The sequence below is a fragment of the Cebus imitator genome, unplaced genomic scaffold (assembly GCF_001604975.1).
Source record: "Cebus imitator isolate Cc_AM_T3 unplaced genomic scaffold, Cebus_imitator-1.0 Scaffold31, whole genome shotgun sequence".
In the NCBI taxonomy this organism is placed as follows: domain Eukaryota; kingdom Metazoa; phylum Chordata; class Mammalia; order Primates; family Cebidae; genus Cebus; species Cebus imitator.
Window position 1 is genome coordinate 9,398,037 of NW_016107346.1, and position 14,201 is coordinate 9,412,237.

At 36.4% G+C, this 14,201-nt stretch overlaps 1 protein-coding gene across 6 annotated transcripts in view; it reads left to right on the forward strand.

Moving 5' to 3' along the window:
* Nucleotides 1–14,201, forward strand: part of TMEM131 (transmembrane protein 131) — a 238,590-nt gene that overhangs the window by 178,051 nt on the left and 46,338 nt on the right. For all 6 annotated transcript variants that reach the window (XR_001823702.2, XM_017524072.2, XM_017524074.2 and 3 more), the window contains 12 exons: nt 644–797; nt 890–1,060; nt 2,225–2,335; nt 2,420–2,554; nt 3,719–3,823; nt 5,181–5,267; nt 9,538–9,690; nt 9,790–9,865; nt 10,046–10,163; nt 12,177–12,315; nt 12,430–12,539; nt 13,006–13,072. Coding sequence is in view for 5 of the 6 variants with exons in the window: in XM_017524072.2 (XP_017379561.1) it covers nt 644–797; nt 890–1,060; nt 2,225–2,335; nt 2,420–2,554; nt 3,719–3,823; nt 5,181–5,267; nt 9,538–9,690; nt 9,790–9,865; nt 10,046–10,163; nt 12,177–12,315; nt 12,430–12,539; nt 13,006–13,072 (1,426 nt within the window). In the remaining variant the exon portion in view is untranslated. The remainder of the gene's footprint in view (nt 1–643; nt 798–889; nt 1,061–2,224; nt 2,336–2,419; nt 2,555–3,718; nt 3,824–5,180; nt 5,268–9,537; nt 9,691–9,789; nt 9,866–10,045; nt 10,164–12,176; nt 12,316–12,429; nt 12,540–13,005; nt 13,073–14,201) is intronic.

The window sequence follows — 14,201 nt, forward strand, 5'->3', positions numbered from 1 at the left end:
TGTATGTTTTACTTCCTTAGAAGAAAAGAGTAAGTGGGATGATAGGATTTGGGCTTAAATGAAGACTTAATGATTCAATAATCTGATATTTTAATAGTATTTAAATCATTTGAACCATTTTCTTTCTGTCATTTGTTTATAATATGTAAGTGATTGTGGCCTGTTACTAAACAATTTTGGCACTTGAAACAAAATTCTTTATATTTCTTTATAAATTCATAAACATTTCTAGAATTACAAATTTTTATAAATGGGAAGTAACATGTTCATTTTCAATTATACTTTAATCAATAATAGTTTAATACCCAACTTGGCAAAGATTCATCTTAACAAAGCTCCTTGCACTTCAGTGGTAAACATGATTTTTTTCAAAGTAAAGTAAAGCTTTTTCTGTTGATACATTTTTTATTCTAATTGTTTGATTCATATCATTCATTGGAGAATGGTTGATTATATTAGATTTCAATATTTTGCAAGCTAAATTTTGTTTTAAATTATGTAGTCAATCACGATAATATAGCTCTAATTCTTTAATACAATTCCTAATGCTAAATGTAAATTATTACTCATAACGAACTTAGATTTTAAATTAACACATGGAAATGAAAATGATTTATTTTGTTCTTCTTGTTTTTTTGAACAGTTATTTGGGATTTGATCACGCTGCAACATTATTTCACATACGAGATAGTCCTGCTGATCCTGTAGAAAGGCCAATTTACCTTACTAACACTTTCAGTTTTGCAATCCTCATTCACGATGTGTTGCTACCAGAAGAAGCCAAAACAATGTTTAAAGTATGTCCAATTAAATTATACTTTAATTTCCCTTGGTCTATCAACTAGGTGATGCTGACGCTTTGTTTTTTTTCTCTCCTTTCATTTCCCAGGTTCACAACTTCAGCAAACCAGTCTTAATTCTTCCTAACGAATCAGGATACATTTTTACCCTGCTTTTTATGCCTTCCACATCATCCATGCACATAGATAACAACATTTTACTTATTACCAATGCTTCTAAATTTCATTTACCTGTGCGGGTTTACACAGGCTTTTTAGATGTAAGTATATTATCTACCTTTAACATTTAAACTCCCTACCCACCTTTAATGTTTTCAGATCTTATTAGGCAATTGTGTTGCATACTCTTACAGTTTGCCATTATTTGTGCTCTGCAAATTTATCTAATTCTCCTAGTTAATTTTTACCTCTCCAGGTAACTAGTTTTTACCTTTTCCAGCAGCTCTGTCTTATGATACAGTTGCCTTTTCTAGTTACAGTCTCTGCTTAGATCTTTTCCACATTCTGGTTTCTCTTGGATATGCTTTTAAACTATTGTAATAATGGGGAATCCAGAATGATAGGTAGGAATAAAAGAATACAAGGAAGGTGAAGAGGGTAATATGTAGGAAAGTGATACCTAAAACCAAGAAATATCAGGACAAAGAAGAGAACCAGATGGTAAAGTAGAAAATAGGGTAGTAAAGACACAAGGTTGGAAGATATATATGACACAGAAGGAAACAATGAAGGTACTCCTGGTATAGAAAATAAGCAAGTGGAGGAAATCCAAACAAAGCTGTATTGAGAGTAATCAATGAAAGAAGCTTAAATGAGAGATAAAACTGTTAGGGAAGATAAAAAGAAAGCTAGGACATCTAGAAATGTAGCCCTTTAAATAGTTGGCACTGATTAGAACTTTGGAGCTGGAGAGACCTTTAGTAATGTCTCGCTCCTGCTTCAGTTATTTTGTTTGAGTGACCATTGGTGATGCTTGCTGAGATCACATGCTTTTGCCCAATCACCTAGGGCTCCACTTTAACCTCTCCTAGTACTTTAGCTTCCTGCCTCTTTCATGTGCCCTCAGAGGAGGAATAGCAGCTCAGCAGAAGCCATGGCTGTTTTCATTCGGATTACTCAAAAGACTTTCATCATACAAAGCCCTCAACTACGTCATATATATGTGTGGTTTTATGAATATATACGAAAAGCACAGGAACTTTAATACATGCTTTTTGTTTTTTTGAGATGGAGTCTCACTCTGTTGCCCAGGCTAGAGTACAGTGGCATGATCTCCTGCCTCAGCCTCTTGAGTAGCTGGGATTATAGGTGCACACCACCATGCCCAGCTAATTTTGGGGGAACTTTAATACATCTTTAATAGAGGTAATATTGTTACATCAATGTGACTTTTTGTTTAATCTGGTTCTTTTATATCTTTCTAGTACTTTGTGTTGCCCCCCAAAATAGAGGAACGTTTCATAGATTTTGGAGTACTGAGTGCTACAGAAGCAAGTAATATTTTATTTGCAGTTATAAACAGCAATCCAATTGAGGTAATAGCAATCTGTTTTTATTCGAAGTCACATTTAAGGATTTTATGCTTGTGTTGTGATAATCATTTTCATTTCTTTTTAAAGTTGGCTATAAAAAGTTGGCATATCATAGGAGATGGTTTATCAATAGAACTTGTAGCTATGGAAAGAGGCAACAGAACTACAATAATTTCAAACCTGCCAGAGTTTGAAAAATCCTCTTTATCAGACCAATCATCGGTAAGTAAATTTTATTGTCTCCTTAAACTAAGATGGATGTCTAAACTGCAAATGGAAGACCATTGCTGTGTTACATATGTCACTATTACTTTTATGCAATTTATAATAGTGTTGGTTATTTGCTATTATAAGAACCTTATAGGCAATATAATTCAACTCCCTATTTTTATGATGAGGGCACTGAAAACCAAAGGGGTTAAATCCTGCCTTCTCATAAAAAGTTCCATAACACACAAATTTTAAATTTTTTGTAACACACATGTCATTACAGGAGGATTCCCATGGGTACTAAACCAACCTGGTGTTCATTGAGTTTACTGGGAAAAAGAGATGGCCCTGAACATTGGTAGAAAATATTTTCAATTATACAGTAATGTGTCTGGCCAGATACTACCTCAATGTCAATGAGGCAAACATTGTTCGATCACTGCGAGTCTACCCACATATTTCTAACTGTCTAATAAACATGTTATAGTTGGTTGTCAGAGAGCACAAACAAGAGAAAACAAATATATTAGTTTCAGCCCTCACCACTACTGAAAGGGGAAATTGGAGTTTATACCTACTGGGAAAAGAAGTAGAATCACCTTCTGTGAGAAGGAGTATCAGATATCTCAATCTGCAGGTTAGAATAGAACTCCTTGGGGCAGTTTCACAGAAGGAAAAGCAAATATCCTTATATACAGAGAGTGTTGACAAATACATTTCCATGGAATGCCATAGGTCTGGTGTTTTGTTATACCCGGCCTCAGCTGCCCTGAAGATATGAATATTAACATTCCAGAGCTTGAAACAGAGCCAGCTGTGTATACATTCGAGGCTCCAATGTGCCTGAAAGGTTGGTGGAAGGCTGTGTCCCTCTGCTCCAGCCCCTTTGGCCATACAGGTCCATGCGTGAAGAGTGAGGAGCTTTATTAGCAAGAGGACCACACCCCTCCCTCTTCAGGAACCAGCTTTTTCAGTGGCCTTTGGAACAAGTGTAGTAGAGAAATATCAAGGGATGGGCACTATTTTGAGATATTTGTACACAGAGATATGGTAATTCAGTGTCATACTGGTGTATGTTAGGATTTTGAAGTCATTTTGTCACTATAGCCTTCATTTCCATTTTAATAGGAAACTTCAACTAACAAGGCTAATGAATGGTATTTCTACTATCTACAGGTTACATTAGCTTCAGGCTATTTTGCAGTCTTCAGAGTCAAACTTACTGCAAAAAAATTAGAGGGGATTCATGATGGAGCCATCCAGATCACAACAGACTATGAGGTAAGGACTTTATTGCGGATTCGTGGCAGTGGAGTTTTTCTGAATAAGTCAGTTCTTGTTTTTATGAAAGCAAAGAATTAAGTTTACTCATAAAGTTACATTTTACCACTTTCATACCTTAAAAACTGAGATTTCAGTAGTAGTTTATAGAAAAATGGTATTTATAGTCTGTTAGTTTTATAATAAAATCCAAACCTCCTAACCTAAAAAGCAACTTCAGAAAAATGCCTTTAGCACATTTAGAATTGCTTTGTTAGAAACCTGCTTAAGCAAATGGTTATATCGTTGTACAGAGCCTGAATGTCCTGAGCTAGATATCTCTAATTGTTCCTGCAATCATAAATAGCAGTCAGGGCCTAACATTTCTGAAAAGGAGGATGAAATCAGGAGATCATGTCTTAATTTGAGTCCTCACATTTATATTTGCATAAGTCATTCAAAGTCAAGGGACTAAATGTTATTTAAGCTTTTAATTAAAATATTCTCCGTGGAGTTTATTATTCACTCAGTAAGATTTTGAATGGATATATTTCTGCCAAACCTAAATGTTTTCAATTTTATATTTGAAAGCCCTTAGGGAAGTCAAGCACTGCTAAATTCAACAAGTTGCCACCTTTGCCCTCATAGATGTTTTCAGTATGCACAAACAACTTCCATTTGAAAAAAAAAAAAATGTAATTATGAAATAAACAGAATTGGCCATTTAATAAAAAATGATTTGTTGAGAGTATGTCAGGTTACCTCCAAAGATGAGGAATTCATAGTTATCACTCACAACATAAATAAGTACATTTCAGATTTAAGATAAATTTTTGTTAATATGGGTGAAAATAAGAATTAAGAAGAATATCCTAGAAAAGTAGCTTTGTGAGTTACAGTATGGGATGGGATTCTAACTCTAGAATGTTCAGTGCACTTTTTAAAATTAGGTTGATGTCTATTTCTATATCAAAAAATAGAGCCCTATATAACTAGAAATGCCAGATTTTACATACATTGTTTTAGGAGTACAATTTGACTTTCTTTTTTGAAATCTATCTTATAGATTATTGGTATTTTGAAATTCAAAAATATTTGTATTTTTTAAAACCTGCTTTATTCCTTCCCCATTGTTTAGTCTTTTTTACATGTTTTCAGTGAATCACTGAGAAATCCATGGAAATGTGTTATATTTCATTACCTTTTAATAAGTACATTGGACAGATTAAACAGTATCTATGGGTGATTTTAATACTAGTTTGGAGCTTGTTATTGTCAATACAAGTCCCAAAATTAGGTTAACCCCAGAATACAATACAGTAGTTGTCAAGAGCAGGCTAAGTCTTAAATACTTATTGTCATCTTCTTGACTCCACAGATCCTGACAATCCCTGTGAAGGCTGTGATTGCAGTAGGCTCACTGACCTGCTTCCCTAAGCACGTTGTTCTTCCACCTTCCTTTCCAGTAAGACCATTAATACACATATTTTTTTGTTGCTCATTTTTTGCCTTTCCCTTTACCTCTGTGTTCCTAGAATTTTACAGTAAAGTCAATTATTCTTTGTTAGTCATTTATTTTAAAGACAGTATACCAGGTTCTTTAGACGATATAAAGAGATACAGTCCTTTTCCTCAAAAAGTTTTCTATCTAGAAAGGGAAATGGACGCACAATTCAGGGCTATAAAGCAGAATGTACAAGTTGCCCTAGAGGAGTGAAAATAAGTGCTGTGAGGGAAATACACATCTCTTTGATGGGGCTGTGGGAGCCAGCTTAGAATTTCTTCTGTCAGAGATGGAGATGGGAATCCAGGGCCAGGGAGCAAGCTCAACAGGGATACAGAGTCAGTAAAGTCTGAGGTGGGTTCAGGCAATAGTGAATTGTCCAGTTTGGCAATAATGGAGAAAAGTTTTAAGAAAATGGAATGGTAATGTTAGGGTGATAACATGTAAAAAAATTAAATGCACTTAAGTGCATAAGAATATGAAGTTTTTGAGCAGAGACTTATCATCAGAGCTGAGCTTTAAAGACTGGCTCCCTGCAGAAAAAAATAGAGGATACAGATGAAAGTGACAATAGAGTGCCTGGAGGCCAACACACAGACTGGGCAGAGTCCATGTGAGAAGTGCCAGGAGGAGGTTTGAGCATATAGCTGTGGCAGAGGCAATAAAGTCCCTTTATACCTCCAAGCCTTCGTTGTTTCTCCACCTTGAATGCCCTTCCTCCTCTCCTCCCTTCAAAGAACTCCTGTGTGTCTTTCAAGATTCAATTCCATTGTCATCTCCTCTCTGAAGCTTTCTTGACTCCTCAACAGTACTGGTTGTTTCATGTGTAATCCTAGAATACTTTGAAATTACCCCTCTTGTTGCAAGCCTCATATTGTGCTATAAACATTTCCTTGTAAGTTGGCCTCCTCAGTGAGAGCCTGAGATCCTTTAGGAAAGGGATGAGACACTTAGTACATAGTATGTACTAATAGCAGACACTTAGTACATAATGTATGGATGAAGGAACAAATGATGGAGAGGGAATGTAGGCAAGAGACAAGTACATAATGTATGGATGAAGGAACAAATGATGGAGAGGGAATGTAGGCAAGAGACATTGCAGGTGAATCATTTGAACTGTGCTTATATCCTAAAGAGGTCCTACAGACTCTTTAGGACATACAGAAACAAGTAGGAGGGGTATAGATAGAGGAGGCAGGAATATGGCTTAGAGTTTGAGCCTGGAGAACAAGGACAAAAGAAATGGGAAAACCAGGAGAAGACACTGCCTTTTGCAAGAAGGTGATGCAGTCCATTCAGGAATACCGGGGCAAACATAAAAGTGTCTCATATCCTAGTGGTGGGAGACAATGGTGGGTTTGAACACCCCTAACCCAAAAATGAAATCCAAAATCTTCCTAAATCTGAAACATTTTGAGACCACAAGTGGAAAATTCTACACCTGACCTCATATAACAGGTATCAGTCAAAACTTTGCTTCATGCACAAAATTATAATAAAATTACCTTCAGGCTATGCATATAAAATGTATATGAAACATAAATGAATTTCATATTTAGACTTGGGTTCTGTCCCCAAGATACCCCATTATATATATGTAAATATTCCAAAATCAAAAAAAAAAAAATGAACTCTAAAATACTTCTGGCCCCGAGTATTTTAAATAAGGGCTGCTCAATCTATACAATAAAACCTAAATTCAACATTTAGCTTCTTAAAAATACAAATTTTGGCCAGGTGCACTGTAATCCCAGCACTTTGGGAGGCCGAGGCAGACAGATCATGAGGTCAGGAGTTTGAAACCAGCCTGACCAACATGGTGAAACCCCATCTCTACTAAAAGTACAAATATTAGATGGGCATAGTAGCGTATGCCTGTGATCCCAGCTACTCAGGAGACTGAGCAGGAGAATCACTTGAACCCGGGAAGCGGAGATTGCGATTAGCCAAGATTGGGCCACTGCACTCCAACCTGGGTGACAGAGCAAGACTTCATCTAAAAAAAAAAAAAAAAAAAAAACAATTTTGAATTACTAGTTTCATCACATTTAAGTTTGGGTCTTAATTAAACCCTCATCTTCCTGTCATTCTACTTTGTACTGACGATACAAAACTCCTGACTTTGCTATTTATCCGAAAGAGCCATTTTTCTTTCTTCCATTACCTACTCGATCAGTGATATCTTTAATCTCTTTGTAAATCCTGGGAGGGAATAGTTCAGTTGAGAAGACAGCAAAATGACACAGTGAAAAGGCCCATGAGTGGGGTAAGTGAGAAAGCATGTGTCTAAAAACAAGACGTTGGTCTTGATCCATTTGTGTTGCTATAAAGGAGTACCTGAGGCTGGGTGATTTATAAAGCAATGAGTGTATTTGGCTCACAGTTCTGGGGTTGTACAGGAAGCATGGCCTTGGCATCTGCATTGGTGAGAGCCTCAGGCTGCCTCCACTCATGTTGGAAGGTGAAGAGAAGCTGGCATGTGCAAAGATTGCATGGCAAGAGAGAGGAGAAGGAGGTGCCAGCCTCTTTTTTAACAACCAGTGGTTGTGCAAACTAATGGCGTGAGAACTCCTTACCACAAGGTCAGAACACACCAAGCCATTCATGAGGGATCCACCCCCATGGCCCAAACGTCTTTCATAAGGCCCACCTCCGACACTGGGGATCACATTTCAGCATGAGACTTGGAGGGGCTGGTTTTGAACAGCTTCAGATTAAGCTTTCAGATTATTTTTAAGTGTCTTACAGGACCAGATGCTTGCTCAGAATTCTAAATTACCTCTATATTACCAAATCCTGTCAATCTCTTTATTAGATGGAGAATACTAGAGCTGACTGGAAACAATACCCCAGAATAAACATTTCACATAACTCATAGAATTGGTGAGAGCAGCGTTTGTATCTGTGAGCTTTTTTGATCCCCCACACCCCTGAGAGACAAGACACAAGGGAAGTAGTTATTCCAAGTACACCAAGTGCCTTGACTGCCTGAGGGCTCCCATCAGCGTCAAAGCTGCATGCCTGCCCTCTGCTGGCTCTTGGGTGTTTTCGCCTCACTGGGCTGTAAATGAAGAACACTGGCCTCAGCGTCACTGTCATTCCACCCTTTTTCCTGTGCACACTCTTTACTTCTGTGTTTTTTATTCCAAATGTTTAAAAAGTGGGTTTAATCATTTTAGAGACGTCTTCAAAAAAGGATGAATCTACAAAAATAAAATTTTGTATTCAGCCAAAAGAAAGATTGTAATATAATTCTTGAAGATTACATAAATCATTTAGTTTTTTAATTTAAAATTTGGTGCCCTGTCACAGAGAGAAGCTTGTGACTGGTAAGAGAAATTGCTAGTTATTTAACAGTTTGATCTGTGTGCTGGGTTGTTTGTTTGTTTTTAAAATGGAGTCTCACTCTGTCACCCAGGGTGGAGTGCTGTGGCACAATCTCGGCTCACTGCAGCCTCTGCTTCCCAGGTTCAAGTGATTCTCATACCTAAGCCTCCCCAGTAGCTGGGACTACAGGTGTGTGCTACCACCCCTGCTAATTTTTTGTGTGTATTTTTAGTAGGGACAAGGTTTCACCATGTTGGCCTGGCTGGTCTCAAACTCCTGGCTTCAACTGATCTGCCTGCCTCAGTATCCCAAAGTGCTAGGATTACAAGCATGAGCCTCTGCGCCTGGCCTGTATGCTGTTTTAATAAGACACTTGACAACCTATCATTTTAAAAGATGTTTAATTTCTCTTTGGCACAAATGACATATATTTTTCTTAATGAAAAAACTTTTAGGGAAAAAAATGTGATTTTGTCTGTTTGGCTTTAGATTTTATAATTCAGTTATTTCAGGGCATTCTTACCTTGATATAAACAAAACCTGCTTACCCAACTGAAAGTGACCATTCCCTGTATTTAGAGCTGTCTCTGTTTGTACTTTGTTGGCATCCTCAATATCTTAACATGAAAGTGTGAATGTTATGTCAATCGATTGTCAACAAGATTGCAAGATTTGTCCTCCTGATTTTTCTGTAACATGCCATAGCAAGAAAAAAAAATTTCTTTTTTTGTGGGGTTTTCTTGGCTATTGATTACAGTTTAGAGATCATCAACCGATAGACATTCTAAAATAGCTTTTGGGCTTTGGTTTCCTAGAAATATGTTTGTCTACTCTAAAGTATGTTATCTTAAGAAAATTTAACCATATACAAATGAGTTTGTTTTTTGCTTTCTTCCTTCAGGGGAAAATAGTTCATCAAAGTTTAAATATTATGAATTCCTTCTCACAGAAGGTAAAAATACAGCAAATACGATCTTTGTCAGAAGATGTGCGATTTTACTATAAACGATTACGGGGCAATAAGGAAGACTTGGAGCCAGGAAAAAAATCAAAGGTTTGAAGATGTTATATTTGAGAATTCCCATTGGTTAATATTTTGTTTTATGACCTTCTGTGGATTTGAAATTCATGGTTCTCCTGTGCCTCTTTATAGATTGCAAACATTTATTTTGATCCTGGACTGCAGTGTGGGGATCATTGCTATGTTGGCTTGCCTTTTCAATCCAAATGTAAGTGATCTTGCTGTTCTCCCACATGTTTTCACTGCCCCCAAAATATTTTTTTAATAAGAGGTTGCCACTTTGAAAGTACATTACTGTCTTTTGTTACTATAGAAATTATTTGAAGGAAAATTGACAAGTGGGTATAGATGCAGGTTAAATAAGTCATAACATGTTTCCTTGTTTTAGCTGAACCCAAAGTGCAGCCTGGTGTAGCCATGCAGGAAGATATGTGGGATGCTGACTGGGATTTGCATCAAAGCCTCTTCAAGAGCTGGACAGGAATAAAGGAAAATTCAGGTCATAGGTGAGTGGTTTATGTTTATTTATTTTAGCCATCTTTACAAGCTTGAAACATATTGCTTTCTAAATTTTATTCTTATATTATTTTGCTTTATAGCTAAGAAAAAATGCCTGATTTTCAGAAAGTTACTAATGAGACATCTTAAATTGCCATTTTAACTATGTTGCTTGGAAATATACATACTGTCATTTTTCTCTTTTCTCCAGTGCTTTAGATACTTCTTATACTCCAAGAAAATATTTGAAGTTGTCTTTATGTAGGATGACTACAGTATTCACCTTAGACTCATCCATTTGCATAGGAAAGAAAGTTTTTACCTACCACTGACCTCTGTTAAAGGCAAGGAAAACATTTTCTAGGTTTACACCCGCCTAGACACTTGGTGCAAGATCGAGTGTCTGTTCGCTTATTGTGAAAACAATACCTCCTTCCTTTCTAAGTGCTGAGTTGTTAGGGAGCTCACAGGGCTCCATTCAGACAGGCTCCACAATGTTTCTTTGGCAGGTAGGAAATGTACTTCTAATGACAAATCAATACTACACCTGGATTCCAAAACAAAAATGTATTGATTTAGTAGTATAGAAATCTGGTCTTTTTGTGTACTTCAGAAAGGAATTTGACTAGAATAATGACCGTATGGCAGTTGATAGAAACTGCTCTCCTCAAGCAGTTAATTTGAAATGTACTTGTTGGCATCAAGATATTCCCATTTAAGAGTACTGTAAATTCTCAAGCCATTCATAATTGAATAGGAGGGCTTGTTTATCTGAACTCTCTGCTATAAAAAGTTTCTTAAGGCAAAAGAAAGTTGAATGTTTGCTTTAAGATGGTTAAAATGAATACAAAAGAGACTTCCCCTAATGGACTTGCTGAGAGAACACTAATTAAAACTCTCCTTTGTACCCTGTATTTCCACAGGGTACAAAGGACAAGCCTCAAATGTTAATGTCCAATTATGAACACATAACTTACAGTACTGCCTTAGGGTCAGCTGCTAAGGAACCTCTTCACCTCCTATCCACAAAAAGCCTGCCTTCCTCCCTGTGTCCCCAGCACCCCATTGCTAAGACCTGGGCTCCCTGTCTGTCCTGTGTACCATGTCCTAAGTGCACAGTAGATGTGATGTTCTCCCTGCTCCTGCCTTTGTGTTACTTTGTCACATGCGCACTACAGAAGATTTCTGCTCCTAGTCTTATACACCTGTACTCTTAACAGGGTACAGGTCATAACACCACAGCAATAATGTTAGGGGTTAAAATATGCTTCAGCGTTTAGTCCCAGCGATCTTAGCCCCATTTATAATGTGTCCTTGGGAATGTGTTGTGAATTCTAAGCAGCTGGCTTATACACACATATGAGTAGGGAAATATTCAGATGAGGTCCTGAATATTGTTGAAAGCTTTACATGTATCTGCACAAAATCTTCGTAGGTTTTACCTCTGTTGTCTACTGATGTCTTCATTGAATGTGAGGATTCTGTTTGTTTTTGTATCAAGGGGGAAAAGCCATATGCCAAGCAATGTACTGCCTTCTCATTAGTTCTACTGAAAATGTTATTAGCACCCTGGTTGTGAATGTCTAGATCTTTCCCCTAGGCACGTAATATCCTTTAGGGCCTGTGTAACATCCTGTGTTACCTGCATATGCCTGAATTTTTCTAAACAGGTTATCTAATATAGACCAGCTTTTTCTACTGAATTTATACTTGGAAAGGTTTTTCTAAACTAACACAGGATTACATTAATGCCATTGGTACTATTCCTAAGATTTATCATCCTTTCCATATTCAGTACAGAAACAATACAGAGGATCTGTGGCAGATATTTTGGCAACTCTTTGTGCCAGTATAGACACATCATATAGCATTACAAGCATAGTAAAATACTATAATGAATAAACATGTTTTTTCAGGACCAGCATAAAATTTCTCAAGTACATAAGCGTAATCGAATTTCTTATGTTCAGAAGACTCAAATATTTCAGTTTGATACAGTGACTTACAAATTGTTTTTCTAGATTGAGTGCTATATTTGAAGTAAATACAGACCTTCAAAAAAATATAATATCGAAAATCACTGCTGAGCTCTCCTGGCCTTCCATACTTAGCTCACCCCGGCACTTGAAATTTCCACTTACTAATACAAACTGCTCCTCAGTAAGTATTCAAAGTGACATTGGTTTTTGGAAATACATACTAGAGTTATAGAGTATTTACTCTTAGCTTTAACCATAGAAATCTTTCATTTAATGTTTCATTATTTTGTTTAAGGAAGAAGAGATTATTTTAGAAAATCCTGCAGATGTTCCTGTGTATGTTCAGTTTATTCCTCTGGCTTTATATTCCAACCCTTCAGTGTTTGTAGATAAGTTAGTATCAAGGTAAGTGTTGCTTTGGATCATCAGAATGTTTCTATGTAGTCTTAAATCAGTATTTTATTCACTTAAAAAGCCTTATTGCAGCTCATTCAGTAATAGATTTGAATTAGAGGAGTTCTGGATCTATAAGGTTGAGAGAAGATTTTAGGCAGGTTTAGGTTGACACTGTGTGAAACATCCAGAAAAACTTTCAATATAAGGCAAGAAAAAGTAATGTGGAACTCCCTTCTAAAAATTTATAAAGAGAAAGCACATGAAACCTTTCAAATACTTTAGTTTTAAAAAGTGAACAAAATATTAATTATAAGTTGTAGGCTTTAATTTTTTTAAGGCCATAAATCTGGTCATATTGATCTCAAAACCTGCCAGACGATAATTTGAAAATAAAGTACACACCTGATAATCACTCTGTAACCCATTTAACTATGATGTTGCTTATGAATCAGTATGTGTACATTTTTTGTTTTAGGTTTAACTTGAGTAAGGTGGCAAAGATAGATTTGAGAACACTAGAATTTCAAGTCTTCAGAAATAGTGTAAGTATTCAAACTTCATACTATTCCAAAGAAATTATTCTATAATATCAGTGTAAATGTGAAAGAAAATTATAAGCTACTCTTAAATTTGTCTGAAGGGTAAGCTACTGAAGAAGTCAGAGCAGTCTAGTAATTATTTTAGAGGCAAATAAATCAGGAAGAGTAGGTGGGATTTAGATCAGAGTGAGGCACATTGAGTAAAAGGTTCATGTTTGTGGGCAATAAACATTAAGTCCATGAAGGTTTGTAATAATTACTACAGAAATTCTGAGAATATATAGATGAGGTAAATATTAATTCATAATTGATTTTTATTAAGCATCAAAATACTGAGCTCAGTCATTTAAATTTTCTTTCTGGATACTTTGTAATTAAATTGTAAGCCATCCGTGAATGCTAAACCCATTACTGGCTGTGTTCGTACTTAGCACGGTAACGTGCATGGTTTTCAGTCAATAGATAATCTTATATTTATAAACATGTACATAAACTGATTTGTTCTGGGAACCAAACTGGTTTCTATCATTCAGGCCAGGTTGAGCAATCACTCACCACTCTATTAAATAAGGCTTAATATAAGGGTGTGTGTTAGGAGCTTAACACTTGGAGCTAAAGCCCCCTCAAACTGGTCAAAGCCTTTTGGCCACCATGCCCTTCTGCCCAGGGCCAAATTCAAATCTGGTTCTCTGATTCCAGAAGACTTTCCCTTACCATCATATTATGTGGTCATTGCTGATCAGGAATTGCTATGAGCCTTTTCAAACCAGATCCCTTGTAGTTCTTGAAATACTGTATTCTTTCCCATAGCTTCATGTTTTAATCTGTAAGGCATATATTAGCCAAATCCTTATCAGAATAGTTAGTTTTATAAGCCTGTCTTTAAGGCAAGCTTACATAAGTAATAGTCAAAGTTATATTTTTTTTTCTGTTGAATAATGGCTGGGACATGACACTAGACTGAAGTTTATACAGTCTTGTGTTCTAACCTCACACCCCTTTCTGGGAATCTTTTTGTGCTTTGCTTTTCCTATCTGTAAAATGCCAATGTAACAAATGTTACTGGAGGTTATCTAAAAGGCTCAGTAACCGAAACTTCCTTTCACTTTGCTTTTTTTTTTTTTTTTTTTTT